At 34.1% G+C, this 20,252-nt stretch overlaps 2 protein-coding genes and 1 long non-coding RNA gene across 3 annotated transcripts; 1 reads left to right on the top strand and 2 right to left on the bottom strand.

Moving 5' to 3' along the window:
• Positions 1-3,114: 3,114 nt before the first annotated feature.
• Positions 3,115-4,010, bottom strand: LOC129912997 (uncharacterized). The gene is made up of 2 exons (XR_008771955.1): positions 3,398-4,010; positions 3,115-3,318 (listed from the first exon to the last, which is right to left on the bottom strand). It is a non-coding gene; the product is annotated as an uncharacterized LOC129912997 (long non-coding RNA).
• Positions 4,011-5,105: 1,095 nt separating this feature from the next.
• Positions 5,106-6,767, top strand: LOC129912994 (uncharacterized). Its single transcript, XM_055991293.1, has 3 exons — positions 5,106-5,124; positions 5,177-5,260; positions 5,329-6,767. The coding sequence occupies exon 3, from the start codon at positions 5,363-5,365 to the stop codon at positions 6,608-6,610; it is 1,248 nt and encodes a 415-aa protein (XP_055847268.1). The 5' UTR covers positions 5,106-5,124; positions 5,177-5,260; positions 5,329-5,362; the 3' UTR covers positions 6,611-6,767.
• Positions 6,768-18,254: 11,487 nt separating this feature from the next.
• Positions 18,255-20,008, bottom strand: LOC129912993 (uncharacterized). The gene is made up of 2 exons (XM_055991292.1): positions 19,750-20,008; positions 18,255-19,676 (listed from the first exon to the last, which is right to left on the bottom strand). Exon 2 carries the CDS (start codon positions 19,639-19,641, stop codon positions 18,352-18,354), a length of 1,290 nt encoding a protein of 429 aa, XP_055847267.1. The 5' UTR covers positions 19,642-19,676; positions 19,750-20,008; the 3' UTR covers positions 18,255-18,351.
• Positions 20,009-20,252: the final 244 nt, after the last annotated feature.

Below are 20,252 nucleotides of genomic sequence, written 5' to 3'. Positions count from 1 at the left end.
TTCTCCAAATCCATCGAATGATACATCAAAAGAAAGGACCCTTTAGACTTTATTGATAACTAAAAACCAAAAGTTTGTAGGAGTTTGGGTTGCTAAATTACATACTTCCAAGAAGTTGTTAACAAAAAGGTAAAGTCAATGTATTAAAACGAAGAGTACTTTTTATAGTTTCCTTTAAATAGATCTTACCTGTTGTATTTCACGTTGTGAATTAACATCCAATGATGTTATATCAAGGACCTTCAACGACGACTGCTGAGGCTGCTGTTGTGACACTGTAACCGTATGCTCTTGTTGCTGCTGTGAATTGTCGTTGCTAATATTTTCCGACTTTATAACATGACACCGAATCGGCTCAGGCACCAGTGTGATATGTTCTTCACTTTGATTCATCTCATTCTTCTCCGATTCCTCATCATTCTCATATTCCATACTATCATCGTCGAAATTGATTTTCAATTGACGCTTCTGCCCACCGCAATACAAATGTTTCGGATTCTGATCGGCGATAAACATTAATTTATCAAAATACCATAATCGCGATTCGTAATTTTCCTTGGTCATTTTCTTGCGGTATTCCCGCCTGAAGGCCGAACGCAGTGAGTTGATTTTTCTCACGACCATTGCCCGGTCGGGATTTGGTTCGACTTCTTTGAGCTTTTCAACTAATTTGTCGTAGGATGAATTGCGAATGGCATGATTGCTGTAGTCGGGATGTTTTCCCTGCCAAAGGCATTCTTCGTTGCGATAGATTTCCATGAATTCGGTTAGCCAAAGACGTGAGTAACTTCGCAAGTCGTTTAAACACATTTTTGATTCCATGTTTTTGTTTTGGTATTGTATGAAATTGTGTTTATGTTTACTTAATTGTTATTTTTTTTAATAATTCGAAGCCAATTGGACGAATTTTGTTTTTATAAAATTTGTGTGTTCGATTTCAACACGGACTACGACAAAAAATCTTTAAACGTCAGACTGTCCTATAAAACCAACACCAACAAACAATCATGACGAAGATGAACATCATACACCAATGAACACCAAAATGAACCAAATGAAAAGTTTGTTGGGGAAATTAATGGTTGCGTTCAACAACCGAACCCAATTGAGAAGCTCATAGGTTTGTTCGATGTTGCATAGGTTTTTTCTTTGAGAAAAAAATAAGTTAAAAATTATTTAAAAATTCAAATATGCCTGAAAACATTTAAAGTATTTTTAGAAAATATTTTAAAATGAGGAGAAATAAAACACTGAAAATTTGTAAAAATCCTGTATGAACTACAACGAAAATTTACTTTATGCAAAAAGTTTAAAAGTGAAAATTTTCAAAATTTCAGAAGTTTCTATCTAAAAAATTTAGTCTGTGAGTTAATTATTTGAAAAAATATATATTGTTTTTAAACGGCTTGTTAATAAAAATAGGGTTACTAATGAAATGGTGTGAGCTCTGCTTAAACCTGCTAAAGTGATAAATGTGTCAAAATTTTGTATGGGTTTGACAGTTCGTCTACCCCACCCTTCAAGCAAGAAAACTGAGTTCAGAAAAGACACTCCTACCTCAAAACGAGAAAAACGGGGTTGCACTCACACACTTGCAACTTTTTGTGTATGAACACAAAGTCGAAGGAGTAACCGTAGTGAAAATACCAATGCATATACAATCGGCTCCATGGTGATTATAATTTCCATACTAATTTGAACCGCCGCTAGTCGTAGTCGAGGTCGGACTCACGTGGGAGCCGATTCGGACCGAGGTCGGATTCGTTCGCTTGAAAGGCAGTTACCATTTTACCAGGGGTCGAACTACGGCATACGTTCGTTAACGTATGGTTGCTATGCGTCCTTATTTTTTTCTACTAATTAAATAGAGAGAGTACAAACAATTTTGCTTAAAAAAAGCTTTACACAAGCAACCATAGCACCTGTAAAGCTTTATAGAAGCAAAATTGTTAGTCGGGAAGTGTTTATTTTTTTTAAATCCAATAAAGTAATTTTTGAAATCTTCGATTTTGATTTAAATTCAGGCAATGTAAATGCTTTTGCATATAAAACTTCGTTAAAATTTATTAGTCGTTATTTTGTGTCTCATAAATTTAAAAACCCGTTAGTAAATTTTTTTATTGACTACTTTTGTGCCAGGCTACACGTCTATCTAGTCAGGTTGTAGACAATAATAATATAAAACGTAAAAGCAAAAACTACGAAAACAGCTAATAATTTCAAAAACCGAGATAAAATATAAAAAAAAATTTAACGGAAAATTTTGAATGTGATCTTTTAAAGTAACTGTTTTCCAACCAGAATTATCAAACATATAAAAAAAATATGATTTAACTCGAGAGAAAAAAAATTTTATGTATGAGTTAAAAATTTCCCATACAAATTTTTATAAGGAAAGTATGACCCTAGAGGCACGGGTTAGTGACCTCCAAAACATTTTTTTTTGCTAAATTCAGATTATTTAGGCATCACTTTGGGAAATAACGGACACCCTAATCACATTGACTAACTAACCAGACAGACCAATTGTCATTTGGCCTGATAGCTGAATTATATTTTTCGTTCACACTCATTAGACAATTTTCATCAAAACCCATTTTTCAGCTTATTTTTAATGTTTCTTTTGAATCTTCTGTTCTCGAATTCAAGAGAATGGATTATCACTGTCTGTCGGACAGACATCCCAACTAACAATTTGATTTCCAATAGTGTCAATACAGGCTAATTTTTTATTTGTAAAATAACAATAGCAAATCTTATACAAGCCACTTTGGCGTAAATTACCGAGGTTATTTAGTTGCCTTAAGACTTTCTTTCACAAGTGCTATGAAATTAATAAGCTTTTTTAACAACATTTTAACAAGGTCTTTCAAAAGTTAGCAAAGACACATATAGTGTGTTCAGAAAACGCTATTTAGCTTCTTAAAGAACATCATAATACAGTATGAATAAGGCTTTCATATAAAAGAAAAAAAATATTCACATGTGAATTTATTTATTTTATTTATTTCTTTTATAATATGTATTTTTTTTTTCTTTTTGGTACTTCTTCTGCATTTTTTCTTTTTCCTGAAATGAAATAAATTTATTTTAATTGAAAAAACATTACTTTACTTACAAGGCCCAGGTAGGAATTGAACCCACGTATCCCGCATACCAGCCCAGCACGCATCCACCAGACCAAACTCAATGTAAAAGAGAACTGGAAAATTGTGAATATATTGGTTTTGTAATTTGTCCCTTACTATATTCTCCAAAATTGAGATAGCTAATACTTTGCAAAATTATTTTTCAAATAAATGAAAATATATTTCATATCTTTGTTTGCATTTTTGTTCGATAAAAAAAAAATTGCGTAGGTTTATTATTTATAACTTTTTTTTTTATTCAGATTTACCACTGTTATTGTTCGTATACATATGTATGTAATTCATTAAATATCCGACCCTCTTCTTAACTTGAGTTTGGTGATGGAGATATCCGACTGCAAATATCAGCGAAAGCGATTAATATTTTTCTAATTACAATTTTATCATTTCATTATAGCCACAACAAAACCAATACAAAGTGCTAAAAAGAGATTTAATTCACTAACAAAAAAATATTAAAGTAAAATTCAATTGGACACCATTTATGTTTACTCACAAATTGGAAATGTCACAAATTAAACAAGCAAACATTTCTATCAAACGTTTACTTACAACAGCAAATAGCTTTATTAACAAGGCGTTGATAAAATGGGTTATGTATTTGGTAAACCTCTTTAAACAGGTCTTAATGATGCTTAGACAAACAGGTCTTTTTGTAAATATCTTTAAGTTGTTCTTAAGAAGACCATTTGTAATTTATATATACAAGTGTTGTTCAGAACTCTATAAAAAGGCTTTAAAGAGGTCTTCTTTTACTTCCAAATGGTTGAACTGCATAATTAAACTTTAAATAAACTTTTTATTAGCTATAACTTGCCGAATTGAAAAAATCGAACCTAATGAAAGCTAAATTGTTAGTTGGGATGTCGTTCAATTGACCAACATGTCTGTCCGACCACCAAAAAATACAAATTTTTTGAAAAACATCCGGCCTCGGATCAAAACAGCATCAGATCAGAACAAATGGCAGCTGGTCTGTCCTCTGTCCGGCAAGTAAGTCAATGGGTGCGTTCACGTACGCACAGATACCCTATCCAAGATACCTAAGTATCCGCTACGTTTGTGAACACGAATCAGCTGTTCTTCAAATCTCCCATAATAGCCTTTTCACACCAAGCCAAAAACGCGGTTTTTGCGAAAAACCCCAAAAACCTATATCAAAAACACAAGTTTTTCCATACATTTTTCATAAACCACAAGTTTTCGTAAAACACAAGTTTTTGATTAAACTCGTCAAAAACCTGAAAATGAAAACATTCAACTCCAAACGAAATAACCAAACAAACCTTTTGAGAAATTCAGCAACAATTCAGCACACAAAAAAAAAGAACTGACAGCAGACAAAAAAAAAGAACTGACAGGCAAAGATAACTAGTTGTTTTACAAATGCGGTTTGTTAATTTTTTTTGATAATATAAATCAAATTCGTTTTTTTATTTCTTTCATTAATTACAGAAAATGGCATAGCACAAAAAAAAACAAAAAAAAAAAAATGATGTGGGGGACCAAAGATGAGGAGTTCCTGTTGGAACTTTGTCTAAAGAATTTGAGAGGCGGCCAATTTATTATTCTCTCTATATTAAAATGAAACTACATAATTTAACGACCAAATAAATAAAATTGTATTTAAATTGTCAGAGTTTATTTTATTTGATCAATTTTGTGAGCTCAAGCTGATTGTAACAACAAAAATAAATAAATCCCACTGAAAACTTGACATTTGGATGTCAAAACATTATAAACGTCAAACAAAAACCTGTAAACTTGTGGTGTGAACGCTTTTCAGGTTTTTGAAAACTTTTTGCCATAAACCGCGTTTTTGGGTTTGGTGTGAAAAGGCTATAAGATACACAAGAATCCAGACATGTGTTCGACCAGCTGAGATTTTATAAGGGATTACAACAACACAAAGGTATCCGGATACCCTTGGATCGGTACGTGAACGCACCCAATGTGAGCCCCGCTTTTATTCAGCGTAAGTTTGGGATCTTTTAATAGTTTATCTATAGTCTAGATTTTCTATTCAGCATTCAGCTAAAAGCCGTTAGCCGACCGTAAAGTGTAAACAAAATCGCATTCCGATTCCATGGATATTTAAAATAAAAACAGAGGTAGGTACACTATTTTGTTAAAATTATAATTATTAATTAAAGTCAGAATTAAAACGTATTTTGAACAGAATCTTATCCGAAACGTAAAACCTGAAAATAGATATGGCCGATCACGATCTCAAAGAACTTTTGCGTGGTCTTGGAAACTGCCAAGTATACCCAAGTAAATGGTTTACCACCAATGAAAATTCAAAACCCAAAATTGAAATAACTCTTTGTAAAGATAGCAATTTGTCTATTTCACGCTCATGGGTTTACGCTTTTATTAGTGGAGCTAATATTCCCTCAGAAGTCGCAATCGACTACATGTATCATGTTTTGGGTACAATTCAAGATGAATTAAAAGAACCTTGGAAGTCATACGGTATTACAATCCCTATCGGGTCAATAACCCCTTTAGACTTGTTGAATGTATCAATAACTGAGAATACAGGTGCTGCGATTGAGATCGATCGACCCAAGACATTTAACACTGAGAAAAACGATATTTATCTTCTCATTATGCTTGTGGGCTTATACAAGTTTGAGGAGACAAATGACAAAGGCAAGACTAAGTTTTTAGAGCAGATTAAAAGGGTAGTGTCCCCTTACTTGCCATCTGTTGATTGCATACGCTCTCTTAATACCGCCAATGCTCATAAACTTAAATTTAATACAAACTTTAAAATGTTTGCCGCAACTTTGGACATGTTTTTAGAAATGTTCCCTAGAAATAAATTCGGAAAAGTCAGAATTGTGACGAACATTTTTAGGTACCAAGAATGTTCTGCTATCACAGATCTTATCTTCTTTGCTGAAATTATGGGATCGGATGGAATATTCAATGCAATCGAATGGTTCTTTACTTTTGGCATTATAAGAGATGTTAGATTAATGCTAATGACCGAACCTGCTGAAGAAATTGAAATAAAACATTCATATTTTCCATACATGATCCCTTTAGGATTGTCAAGTCATAGTCGCAGTCCCTATTCTGTTTCTAGAAATGCCGGTGTACACACGCTGATCCATATTGTCGGATGCTTGCTCAATATTCCAAGGTCCATAAATTCAATGATCTTCGAAAATAATAATAATCGTGTGTTAGTTACATGGCATGCTATTAATGCGGGTATAATTTTTTTGGCACACAAAAATCTCTTGAAGACTGGAGGAGGATTGGATGAGATTAAGAAGTTAACACCAGAGGAGAGCATTGAAGAATTTAAAGGTAGATCCCTCAAGTTTTCTCTAGCTGAAAAGAAACATTTCAAAAAAGCAATTGCTGGTATTCATAAACCAAGAGAAAGGACGATTGGAGCTTGGGTCAAAACTAACTTCCTTTCACTGTTATCATTCGAGGAAGCCTAAAATAATTTTTTTAATTTTCTTATTTCATTTTTTTACAGTTTGTATTGTTTCTTATGTTTCTTATTCTTTATTTATAATCATTTTTACTGTTTTTATTGTGTTTTTTTTTTATGTTCCTTAATTTTCGAGTTGAATTAAAATAAAGTTATTTTTGTAATTTTGATTTTTTTATTTGTTGTTGGAGTGGTTTTTCAGCAAAACTGTTCTTAAAAAATCTTTTGAAGAAAAGTTTTTTTTGAAAAAAAAACGGTAATTAAAGGGACCTCCCATAGAACCGTTTTTTAAATATCTCACTACATCATATCTCCCAAATAAATTGTTCAATTTGAACGGAGTGTTTTATATTGACTGAATACAAATCCAGAACAAAATTAAAAAAAAAAATTATGTTTGGATTTTTAAAAAATATTTTGATTTTTTTTTTTTTTTTTTGAAACATCAAATTTCCGAAAACTTTTTGAATTTTTGAATTTGGAAACGGAATTCATAGTCGTTACTCGAGTTAAGATTTTTCTCAACTCCAGTAAGTTGAGAAATATTTCAAGCAATCGCTCAAGGGAATTGAAAATAGGGCTGTCCTCGAAAATTTGACTGATTTGATTTTAGCTCAGGGCAATTAGTCAAAATATGGGCATGAAATCGCATTTTTCGCGGGACAAAATTTTTTTCATGGAATGTGTTCGGGTGGTTGTCCTTATCATAAAAGTCAATTTGTTGGGAAAATTGGAGGTTGGGAACAGCCGCCATTTTGGAAAAGAGATTGGTAGCGTTTTTATTGAATAGCTCCATTGTTATTCATTTTAACAGAAAATGACAAAGGTAGGACTTATTAACAATAAAATTATCTAAACAATGATATACAAAACAATTCCGTGAGTTGATTAAATAAAATTTTATAGTTAGTCAAAGTGCGGGTTTGTATCGCAAGGTTGGGACAAAATGACATTTTTTCATATATCTGACGAACTTTTGATTTGTTTGGATAATTCTTCAAGAATGAATTATAGTACTTATAATTACCTATAAAATGAGCCCACAATCGTTATTGTAACCATCGTATTGTAGAAGTAATCTAACTCCGAAACTCTCCATGTACTAGTCAAAAGTGAGAAAAAAGCTAGTTTTTTGCTAGTAGGCCGAGAAAATTTTGGGAGTAGAGGTATAACCAAAATATAAGTACGCAGTTTTGCTGCCATACTCGTGTTAATGTCGATTTCAAAGGTCTGACAACTCTAATTTTGGGCTTTATACGGTTTTTGGGGGGTTTAATAACGTAAGTTTTCCAGTTAACGTGAATGGGCTAAATTTATACTATTTGAAATTATAAATATACAAGCTGATTCCCTATTATTTTTCCTAAATCTAGACACCCCAATCTTGAGGATGTGACCAATAGAACTCAAGATATAAGCCGTTTATACGATTATGTTTTAGAGGCTTTTTTGTTTCGATTTTTGTTTGTTTATTTGAATTGAAAAGCCTGATATGGTTAGTTAAAAAAGCTTATATCGTGAGTTCTATTAACCCCATAGCCGAGATTAAGGTGTCCAGATTTAGGAAAAATAATAGAGCATCAGCTTGTATATTTATAATTTCAAATAGTACAAATTTAGCCCATTCACGTTAACTGGAAAATTTAAGTTATTTAACCCCCCAAAAACCGTATAAAGCCCAAAATTAGAGTTGTCAGACCTTTGAAATCGACATTAACACGAGTATGGCAGCAAAACTGCGTACTTATATTTTGGTTATACCTCTACTCCCAAAATTTTCTCGGCCTACTAGCAAAAAACTAGCTTTTTTCTCACTTTTGACTAGTACATGGAGAGTTTCGGAGTTAGATTACTTCTACAATACGATGGTTACAATAACGATTGTGGGCTCATTTTATAGGTAATTATAAGTACTATAATACATTCTTGAAGAATTATCCAAACAAATCAAAAGTTCGTCAGATATATGAAAAAATGTCATTTTGTCCCAACCTTGCGATACAAACCCGCACTTTGACCAACTATAAAATTTTATTTAATCAACTCACGGAATTGTTTTGTATATCATTGTTTAGATAATTTTATTGTTAATAAGTCCTACCTTTGTCATTTTCTGTTAAAATGAATAACAATGGAGCTATTCAATAAAAACGCTACCAATCTCTTTTCCAAGATGGCGGCTGTTCCCAACCTCCAATTTTCCCAACAAATTGACTTTTATGATAAGGACAACCACCCGAACACATTCCATGAAAAAAATTTTGTCCCGCGAAAAATGCGATTTAAATTACTAATTTCCCTGGGCTATTTAGATAATTGTCATCATTTTGTTTATAATTCGCCATCGGTTTGATTTGTCGCGATTAAACAATATTTGAAAATAAATAAATACAAACTATTTAAAATGTCCTTCGAGTACAAATTTTAATTGTTAAATATAAAAAAAAAACACTCACAATGACACTTGCGTTTTCATATCAACTGACTGAAAAAAACTTAGGCGTTTCCTCAATAAAAAAAAGTCTCCTCAGACGTTCACTTGAGAAAAATGTCGACTCCAGTGATGACTATGAAAAAGGATTCGCTTGAGCGAATGCTTAATAGTAGGAGAGCTGGCACCAATGTGCGTCACAAGTTCACCAAACAATTTATACATTTCATGGTATGTACTTTGGAAAACCTGCACCAGGTAAAATCTTAAAAAAAAAAAACTTTAAAAAATGAGTCGTAAAATGTTAAGAATAAAAAATTAATTTTTGTTGTTTATGATAATTTTTATTTAAAATGCAGTTACAATAAATATTTAAACTGCCCTCCTTGATTTTTTATGCATGTTAGAGCCCCTTTTTGTTTTGTTTTATTCCAAGCTGAAGACCCGTTCTTATTGGTAATATCATGCACTTAGTTGGATCAATGGAATATCCTGATTGGATCTGGTAAATCAATCTCATTATGACCTTTTTTCTTCAGAATTAAACTATCAATAAATATGAACAACAATTTTTAAAAGATATTTTTATATTTTACTTCGAACAATTTTGAATAAAAAGGCAGGTAAACTTTGAGTTTGGAACCAAATTTTTCAAAAACAATTCATTAAGGGCCATTTTATTCACTATATCTCAACTTGAAGCAAACTCTAAAGCTAACTAACTTAAGAGTTCTCATCAAATGGACAGTTGAAACTCAAGTTGAAAATGTATTTTATTCAGCATTTTCTCTCTCAAATGCTCAGTTTAAAATCTTAAGTTGATCAACTTTCAGTTTTGAAAATATTCCTAGGATATTTGTTACAATTTAAACAAATACTGTCAGTTTTTAATTCTATTTCAAACATTTGAATGTTGTCATTTTGATTTTCTCACTTTTATTTATTTCTTTAGCAAAATACATACATGGAAAAATTTGTAATATGCAATCCTCTTCTTTTTTATACTAATTTTCTTAATAATAAAAAAAGAGATTAGGAACATTTTTTGGGGTTTTGGATATTGTCATCACAGAACTTCGCTTTTAGTTTTTATCATCTTCTATACCCGAAAAAGTTCTTAACCAATTTACATAAATGGGACAATGAAGTTCATTTTATTGTTATATTTCACGATTTTTAAAGAACACAAACTTTTTACAAACAAAAAATATAGAAAAAATGACATTTCGAACGAAAATATCAAGTTTGCTAAGCAATCTTCTGAATTTTTCCGGAGTTGAGAAAATTGAGATTTGAAAACCGAAAGTTTAAACCGTTATTTTTGAGCGAATAAAAACAAATTCTCAAGTTGGAATTAAAAATCCTCCAGTTGTTTTCAACTTCGAGTGAATAAAGCTTAAAAATAAAAATAATTTTCATTATTTTTTCACTTTGTTTATTCAAGTAATAACGGGATTAAGGTTTTTCGCAAAATTTAAGATCCCATACAAATATTTTATCCTATCATGACTTTCGAATCCCTAGAAAATTTTTTTGAATCAAAGTTAGAGGTTTAATAAGCGATTCGTTGTTTTAAAAAAATATGTTGGCACATCATTTAGTCTGTAGTACGAAGCGAACGACATAGTTTTCTAATCGAATATACCAAGTTCCGTGTGTTTGAAAAACCGAAAACCGTTTTTTTTTTATGTATTAGCAACCGCCATCCCTAAGCGCCTACCTCTCACGGAAAAAATCAGCTATAAGACTTATATAAAAAGAATGCAAGACTGAATAAATTGATCTTAGAACTCAAGGTGCTAAAATGTTTAAAACTTTATATTACAAATTTTGTAAATGTATATCAAAAAGTACTGAAATTTAAAGGTGTACCAAGTTCTAAAGTTTGGTGTCAAATTTGTATCAATAAAATTTTGATATTGTTCTCTTGGCAATTTTTGCTTTCAATTACCGACAGATTTTTAAAGTTATGCCTGATTCACAATATTGCGAGACGACGAGACGAGAGCGTTGCGAGAGTAAAATTGATATCCAGTTTTCGATGTTTGACACATTCTTCTATTTCCTCTCAAAAATAAACAATTACCCAAAAAAAATCGTAATTTTATCACATAGCTTATGATTTAAATGACCAAGAAAAAATCTCGTCTCGCTCTCGTCTCGTCGTCTCGCAATATTGTAAATCAGGCATTATTTCCAAAATTGCCAAGTAAACAATCAAAATTGTATTGATACAAATTTCAAGTTTCTACGATAGCGGGAAGTTCTTCATAGTTTTGATGATCTATCAGTGAGTCAGTAACGGTTTTCGCGATTTTGTAAGCCCTATATCTCAGAAACTATTCATCGTAAAAAGCTGAAATTTTGTGAGGAGTTTGGTTTTGACCAGCTCAACAAATGTAGCGATTTTGGTGTGGAAGTTAGAGGGGGGTCGATAATGGCCTGAGATGTTTCCTGTAAATAAGGGTGTAGTGCCAAAGTTGCTAGAGAACTTGGATGGGCACTATCGTGCCACTTGATAAAATAAAAAAGAAATAAAATTAAATAAAAAAAAAACATAAAACTCATTATCTTATATATATAATTCTCCTGTGCGTTTGTTTGTGACCCTACTCCTTCTAAACGACTGGACAGATTTTTCTGAAATTTGGTGGGTGTGATAACGTCCATCAGAGACAGGTTTTGTTTCATAATTGGACCCGGTAGGTGGCGCTGTTGTCGAGTTGTAGGAAAATTGCATATTCTGAACGAACGACTGGACAGATTTTTGTGAAATTTTGTGTATGTGATAAAGTCCATCCGAGACAGGATTGTTTTATAATTGGACCCAGTAGGTGGCGCTGTTGTCGAGTTTTAGGAAAATTGTATATTTTGAACGAACGACTGGACAGATTTTTGTGAAATTTTGTTTATGTGATAAGGTACGTCCGAGACAAGTTTTTTTTTATAATTGGACCCGGTAGGTGGTGCTGTTGTCGAGTTTAAGGATAATTTCATATTTTGAACGAACGATTGAACAGATTTTTGTGAAAATTTGTTTATGTGATAAGATCCGTCCGAGACAGGTTTTTTATAATTGGACCCGGTAGGTGGCGCTGTTGTCGAGTTAGGAAAATTTCATATTTTGACCAGACCTGGAGAGATTTTTCTGAAATTTGGTGGATGTGATAAGGTCCATCCGAAACAGGTTTTGTTTCATAATTGGACCCGGTAGGTGGCGCTGAGTTATAGAAAAATTTCATATTTTGAACGAACGACTGAACAGATTTTTGTGAAATTTTGTTTATGTGATAAGGTCCGTCCGAGACAGGTGTTTTTTATAATTGGACCCGGTAGGTGGCGCTGTTGTCGAGTTTTAGAAAAATTGCATATTTTGACCAGACTGGAGAGATTTTTGTGAAATTTTGTGTGTGTGATATGTTGGAACATCTCTTTAATTGTATAAAGAAAAGAGCAAAGTTATTTTGGACAAACTATTTATTTTTAGTTAAAAGTAAAAGATGATAATGAAAATGAAGTGAACAGTTTTGAGATAAAAGTAAAGTGTGAGTGGCGTCCTTTTTTAGGCAGCTTCTAACGTCTAAAAAAGAACGTAGAACGAAGTTGGTTGCAGTTGTTTTCAATTGTAGTTGTGTTCATTGTTTACTAAAAAGGTTTGTTCGCTCAACACTCCTCCTCAATGAACCATCACGTTTAAAATAGATTTAATTCTTTGCAAAAACCCAATTGTTTCACGGGTCCAAGTGGCTTGGTGAATATATCCGCTAGCATCGAATCGGTTGGACAGTATTGCAGATGAACTTCGTTTTTGTTGCACAATTCTCGTACATATCGCTCCCTGGTTTCGATATGCTTCGATCTTCGACTTAGCCTTTCGGTGTTAACGAATGATATACAGCTTTGGTTATCCACGTTTATCAAGGTTGCTTCATGTTGTATTTCCCCAAAATCATTTAATAATCGTCGAAGCCATACAAGTTCTTGGCAAGCTTCGCTGAGTGCCACGTACTCAGCCTCCATCGACGAAAGAGAAACGCAATTTTGTCGTCTACTAGTCCAGGAAATAGGACCTCCGAACAAAAATACATTGCCTGATGTGGACTTTCGGCTTTCTTGGTCTCCGGCCCAGTCTGCATCTGAGTAACCAACAAGTTTGTCATCACAAGATTGGCCAAGACATAGTTTGTATGCAATTGTGCCTTTGAGGTAACGCAACACCCTTTTTGCTGCTATCCAATCTTTTTCTGTCGGATCTTTAAATTTTCTGCCCAAAATTGCTGTACTTACCGCAATATCCGGTCTAGCATTGACGGCAAGGTAGAGCAAAGACCCAACCAGGCTTTGATATAACATTGGATCGGAGAAAGGTTGTCTTGTTTCATCTATTTTCAGGTAACCAGGGTCCATCGGCGTCTTCGCAGGCTTTGCACAGCTCATTCCGAATTTAGAAATCATCTTATTCGTATAATTCTTCAGTGAGATATGAAACGAAGATGCTGATCGTTCGATTTCCATCCCCAGAAAATGATGAACATTCCCGAAACAAGTTATCTGAAATTTGTCTTTAATTTTTAAATAAAGCTCGTTTATTTTACCTTCATCTACACATCCAGCTAAGATGTCATCGACATAAACGAGAAGATACAAAGTCTGACTTCCAAACTTCTTCATGTACAAACATGGATCAGCAGTAGAAACCTCAAAGCTCAGGTCTCTTAAGTATGTATCCAGAGTCTGGTTCCAGCAATATGCAGACTGTTTCAAGCCGTATATACTTTTCTTCAAATGGCACACAAGATGTTCTGCCCCAGGAACCTCATAGCCAGGTGGTTGTTTCATGAAGATGTCTTTTTCGACAACTCCATTGAGATACGCCGTCTTGAAATCGAAATGTTTTACAAACATTTGTTGTTTAGCAGCAACCGCCAAAAAAGTTCTTAATGTTGTGATTCTTGTAACTGGAGCAAACACGTCATCGTAATCGACACCAAATTTCTGTGCATATCCTTGAGCGACAACACGTGCTTTATACTTTGATACCTGATTATTTTCGTCTCGCTTTACTTTAAACACCCATTTGGAACCTATTGCTTTCCGCCCTGCAGGCAAAGGGACGAGCGACCATGTTTGATATTCACGATGGGCTTCCATCTCTTCGTCCATTGCAACTTTCCATTCTGGGGTGTCCAAAGCTTCTTTAAAATCTCTCGGGTCATCCAAAGCGATTGATGCAATATCAACGACATAATCATTTAAGTGTGCAGGCAATTTACTTTTCGTGTTTCGTGCAGAACGTCTTACTACAGTTGGCTCTTCTTGGGTCGGATCATCAAATCCAAAAAATTCATCGTCACTGGAACTCTCGTCATCATCGGATCGATCTTCAGAAGATTGGTTCTCGTCTGAACTTGGAACAACGGAAACTGGAGCAAGTCTCATGTAGACTTCATCGAATGTTTCTCTAACGTTCGAATTTGGCAAGGTGTTGATATCTTTCTTCTTTAGTTCTAAGAAACGAGCATCACGACTTATCGTTACCTTGTCAGTCTCAAGATCAACAAACCGATAGCCCTTATGCTGATCCGAGTATCCAATGAACGTAAGTTTCTTTGACTTGCTATCAAACTTCTGGCGTTTCACATCAGGAACGTGGACAAACGCTTCACATCCGAAGACTCGTAGGTGTTGCAATGATGGTTTAGTTTTATTCCACAATTCAAATGGAGTTTTCGTAACAGATTTTGATGGCATTCGATTCTGTATGTAAGCTGCAGTTAAAACAGCTTCACCCCAATAGCGTTTCGGCAAACCAGCATCCAACAACATACACGTGACCATTTCGATTAGGGATCTATTTTTTCTTTCGGCCACGCCGTTTTGTTGGGGCGAGTAAGGAGTTGTAAACTGAGCCTTGATACCTTCAGCACGATAAAAATTATGTAAACGATTGTTATCGTACTCACCCCCTCCATCAGACCGAATGACTGTAGGTTTCTTTCCAAAAACGTTTTCAACTTGACGCACGTATTCCTCTATTCGCTCAGCTGCTTCTGACTTGTTCTTCAATAGATAGACTGTTGCATACCTACTAAAATCATCTATCATGGTCATGATATATCTATTTCCAGATGGAGTCGGTACATTAATCGGGCCGCACAGATCAGTATGTACGATGTCTAGGATTTTCTTCGCTTTTCTCTCGACGACTTCTGGAAATGGCTTTCGACTCAATTTGCCTTCTAAACAGCACTCGCACATGGTGTTTACATTACATTTTTGGACTTGTAGGCCTTTCACCATATCTTCATTAAACATACGTTTAAATACAGCTGAATCTCGATGACCGAATCGTCTATGCCATTGGTGTTCACAGTTTGTCACATGTTCTTGCGACACTAAAGAACATTTTTCAGTTTTCAATTGGTAAAGATTTCCTTTACGGTCACCCAAAGCAACAGCAAAATTATCGGAATTAACAATACGACATCCAGACGAATCAAAGCTGACCTTCAAACCTTTATCCACCAATCTGCTCACTGACACAAGACTACCTTCCAATTCTGGCACAAGCAGCACATCATGTAGAGTTATCTTAACTCGATTCTTGCCTTCATCTAGGCCCCAAAGCACACCTTCACCACGACCAGCCGTTGATGTTTGTTTTCCGTCGGCCAAAGTAACGTGAGAGCCATCAAACAGTGTCAAAGAAGTAAAGAAACTTCTATTGCATGTCATATGCGAACTTGCGCCACTGTCAATCAACCACGAACCAGGTTTCTCACTTCCAGCTACAAATGCTACGTTAGTCTCATCAACAGACTTAAGATGACTCTTGTTTTTGGAGGACAAATATTTACGACAGTTGGAACGAATGTGTCCCACTTTCTTGCAATAAAAACATGTTCTGTTGTCTACTGTTCGCTTGGAATCCGTTTTCATTGCTTTTTCTGGTCTCGATGATTCCATTCTGTTGACTCTCCGTTGGTATTCATCAATAAGTTTTTGCTTGATGAATTCCACGGTCACCTCCTTATCGGACATACTGTCTAAAGTGGACACCAGGGTTTCAAAGGAGTCCGGGAGGCTTTGCAGCATCATGCAAATTTGCGTATCCTTATCTAGGACATGTCCAGCAGCAGCCAGACGGTCAAAAATTTCTTCTATTTCCAAGAGATGTTTTTCGACATTCCCATGTTCTTGCAAACGCACAGAGCACAACTTTTTCAGAAGAGCAACACGTGTAGACCGGGAAATATTTTCGTGATGCCGGCACAGGGCTTCCCATACATCTTTCGCATGCACACAATTCTTCACGAGAGACAATTGGCTATCTCCAAGGAAAAGAATGATTGTGCCCTTGGCCTTCCTGTCACCCGTCTTCCACTTTTCAGTCTTGGCTGCATCAGCCGGAATCGCATCCTCGATGTATGTGGTCAGGTCGTCTCGTGCTAGGAAACTTTCTACTCTAATTTTCCAGACTTGCCAATTCGTGGCATTCAGCTTCGGGATGCACACTCTGTCGTCCATGTTGGAGAATTCGAAATAATTTATTTTATTGCCAACTTATTACAAGGCTGTGCCCATAACCTGTTGGAACATCTCTTTAATTGTATAAAGAAAAGAGCAAAGTTATTTTGGACAAACTATTTATTTTTAGTTAAAAGTAAAAGATGATAATGAAAATGAAGTGAACAGTTTTGAGATAAAAGTAAAGTGTGAGTGGCGTCCTTTTTTAGGCAGCTTCTAACGTCTAAAAAAGAACGTAGAACGAAGTTGGTTGCAGTTGTTTTCAATTGTAGTTGTGTTCATTGTTTACTAAAAAGGTTTGTTCGCTCAACATGATATGGACCCAGTAGGTGTCGCTGTTGTCAAATTATAGTTAAATTCCATATTTGAAGTCCGAATGACAGAGACAGGTTTTGTTTTATAGTTGGACCTGGTATGTTGTCAAGTTATAAGCAAATTCAATATTTGGGGTTCAAAATCGCTCATATTCAAGGGTAATAAAAACAAACATGAATTAACTCTTTAAAATGTTAGTCCCGCAAAGAAAATTGTTTACCATCAGTATATCTCAATTAAATTTATGACTGCATCTTAAAATTTGTTTAAGTTGTTTCAACTACCATTAATACAATTTCAAAAATCAAATGATTTATTTTTTTTAAAGAAATATTTCGACGTATGTATGAAAAGAATTAAGACGAAATCTTTTCATTTTTAATCGTTTTTTTTAAGATTTTATCCTATTGCTATTGTTTCGGTTACTGGCTCCAACATTACTCACACGGTAACGGTTAAGAAACAAACAAATACAAACTTCAATGAAACCAAAATATGTAAGAGAGAGAATACTATTTTTAAAGTGGATTAAAAATGAGCGTTGAAAGTGGATGCTACATTCCGCAAATAAATATTTGGGAAGTTAAAACGAAAGTCAACAAAACAAAAACAATGGTTGTTTGTATAGTCGGTTTACGGACGATAATTTTACGTGATAACGTCATAAGAAAACAGGTAGTTTAAACAAAAAAAAAGTAAAAAGATCGTTCTTGGTGTTGGAATTCCAGGCCTCTGGTGCAAAACACAAATCATTAACAGTTTCACAAAAGAAAGGGAGAATGAGTCATATTTTTCTATAATGGCAGGCGGGATTCATCGATTAAGGCACTTTTTGCAAAAAAAAAAATAAGAAGTGAAACCAGAGCCAGTTTTTGTATATTTGTGAATTATATAACCTTTATTGGTTGAATAAATTCCGATAAAAATTTGTAATAGCTGTCAAACAAATGATTTGCTTTGTTTAATATTTTAAACAGTTTTACATATGTATGTACCTATGTGTAATGGGAAAAGGTTAACACATTACAAAATCAAAAATTGGAAATAAAACTTGGAAAAGGGGGAACGAAGTTCGCCGGGTCAGCTAGTTCAATATAAAAAAACAACATTAAATCAAATTGAGCTCCAAAAAAGAATGCAGTTTAATTTTTTTACTAAGATGCATTTTTAGAAAAAAAATTCAAAATCGTTAGAGCTATTTTTTAAAAAACTAATTTTCATAAAAAAATTTTGTTAAAGAAATAAAATGTTGTATGCCATTTTGTAGTACATAACAACATCTAAATTCAAAACTTCACAAAAAACCAAACGTTTTCGAAAAGCCTTTGTGAAGTACCGTTTTGTTGAAATACCCAGCCAACAGCAAAAAAGAAATCAAATTTTTTTTTTAAATCAAATTGAAGATATGTGTATTAAGAAACATAAGAAAACACAATACAAACAGTAAAAATGAAATAAGAAAATTAAAAATAATTTTAGGCTTCCTCGAAGGATAACTGTGAAAGGAAACATGTTTTGACCCAAGCTCCAATCGTCCTTTGTCTTGGTTTATGAATACCAGCAATTGCTTCCTTAAAATGTGCCTTTTCAGCAAGAGAAAACTTGAAAGATCTACCTTTAAATTCTTCGATGCACTGCTCTGCTGTTAACTTCTTAATCTCATTCAATCCTCCTCCAGTCTTATTTTTCTCATCCAACTTCAAGAAATTTTTTTGTGCCAAAAAAATAATGCCCGCATTAAGAGCCGGCTGTCCGATAGGCATAAAACGAATATTTAACATCTTTGCATATATGGACCTTGGAATGTTCAGCAAACATCCGACAATGTGGACAAGAAAATGTACACAGGGATTCTTAGAAACCGAATAGGGACTGTAGCTACTAATTGACAACCCTAAAGGGATCATGTATGGAAAATATGAATGTTTTATTTCGACTTCTTCTGGAGGTTCGGTCATAAGCATTGCTCTAATTTCACTTTCTATGTCAGAAATAAAGAACCATCGAATAGCATTTGATATTCCATCTGATCCCATAATTTCAGCAAAGTAGATAAGATCTTTGATAGCGGCACATCCTTGATACCTAAAAACGCTTGACACAATTCTGACTTTTTCAAATGTATGATCTCCGAACTTTTCTAAAAACATGTCCAAAGTTGCGGCAAACATTTTAAAATTTGAATTAAATTTAAGTTTGTGAGCATTGGCGGTATAAAGAGAGCTTATGCAATCGATAGATGGCAAGTAGGGAGACACTTCCCTTTTAATCTGCTCTAAAAAGTATTTCTTTGCTTTGTCATTTGTCTCTTCATACTTGTATAAGCCCACGAGCATAATGAGAAGGTAAATATCGTTTGTCTGAGTGTTAAATGTTTTGGGTCGATCAATCTCAATCGTATCACCTGTATTCTCAGTTATTGATACATTCAGCAAGTCTAAAGGTGTTATCGACCCGATAGGGATTGTAATACCGTATGACTTCCAAGGTTCTTTTAGCTCATCTTTAATTGTACCCAAAACATGATACATGTAGTCCACTACGACTGCTGACGGAATATTAGCTCCACTAAAGAAAGCGTAAACCCATGAGCGTGAATTGGGTAGATTGCTATCTTTACAAAGAGTTATTTCAATTTTGGGTTTTGAATTTTCATTGGTGGTAAACCATTTACTGGGATATACTGGACCACCGAAAGTGTCTGGAAGAGAGAATATGCAGTTCCCAAGTTCACGCATAATTTCGTTGAAATCGTGATCGTCCATATTTTTATTTTCAATTTTATGTTTTGAGTAAGATTCTGTACATTATGCAAAATACATATTAATTTTGAATTTAGTTAATAAGTTATTATATTTCAGCAGAATACATACCTCTGTTTCCAAAAAGGTCGATAGAATCGGAATGCGATTTGAATATGCTTTAGCTTACGGTGGGCTTAGCTTATGGGGGGATGTCCCGGCAAAATTGAATGCTGAATCGCTGAAAAGAAAATCTAGACTATAGATAAAGAATTAATAAGATCTCATGTCGTTTTCTGTCTGCAAGATTTGATTTCTAATGTCGTTTTCTATTTGCTTTTGAGATTTTTGAGTAAAAATCTCAGATTTTCCACTGCAAATAAAATGTCAATCAACTGTCAAAAAATCAGAGATTAGGGGGGTTCACATTGACCAACTTACCGGACAGACCCGTTGTCATTTGGCCTGATGGCCGAATTATATTTTTCGTTCACACTCATCAGACAATTTTCATCAAAACCCACTTTTCAGCTTATTTTTAATATATCTTTACCCTATTCTGCTCTCAAATTAGAGACAATGGATTATCACTGTCTGCCGGACAGACATGTCGTTTAATTGACTAACACGTTCGT

This window comes from Episyrphus balteatus, chromosome 3 (genome assembly GCF_945859705.1).
Source record: "Episyrphus balteatus chromosome 3, idEpiBalt1.1, whole genome shotgun sequence".
In the NCBI taxonomy this organism is placed as follows: domain Eukaryota; kingdom Metazoa; phylum Arthropoda; class Insecta; order Diptera; family Syrphidae; genus Episyrphus; species Episyrphus balteatus.
The sequence above is the reverse complement of the archived record's forward strand: the minus strand, read 5'-3'. Positions and strand labels throughout refer to the sequence as shown.

Coding starts and splice junctions, on each gene's coding strand:
- LOC129912994 (XM_055991293.1), top strand. CDS start 5,363: ATGGCCGATCACGATCTCAAAGAACTTTTGCGTGGTCTTGGAAACTGC.
- LOC129912993 (XM_055991292.1), bottom strand. CDS start 19,641: ATGGACGATCACGATTTCAACGAAATTATGCGTGAACTTGGGAACTGC.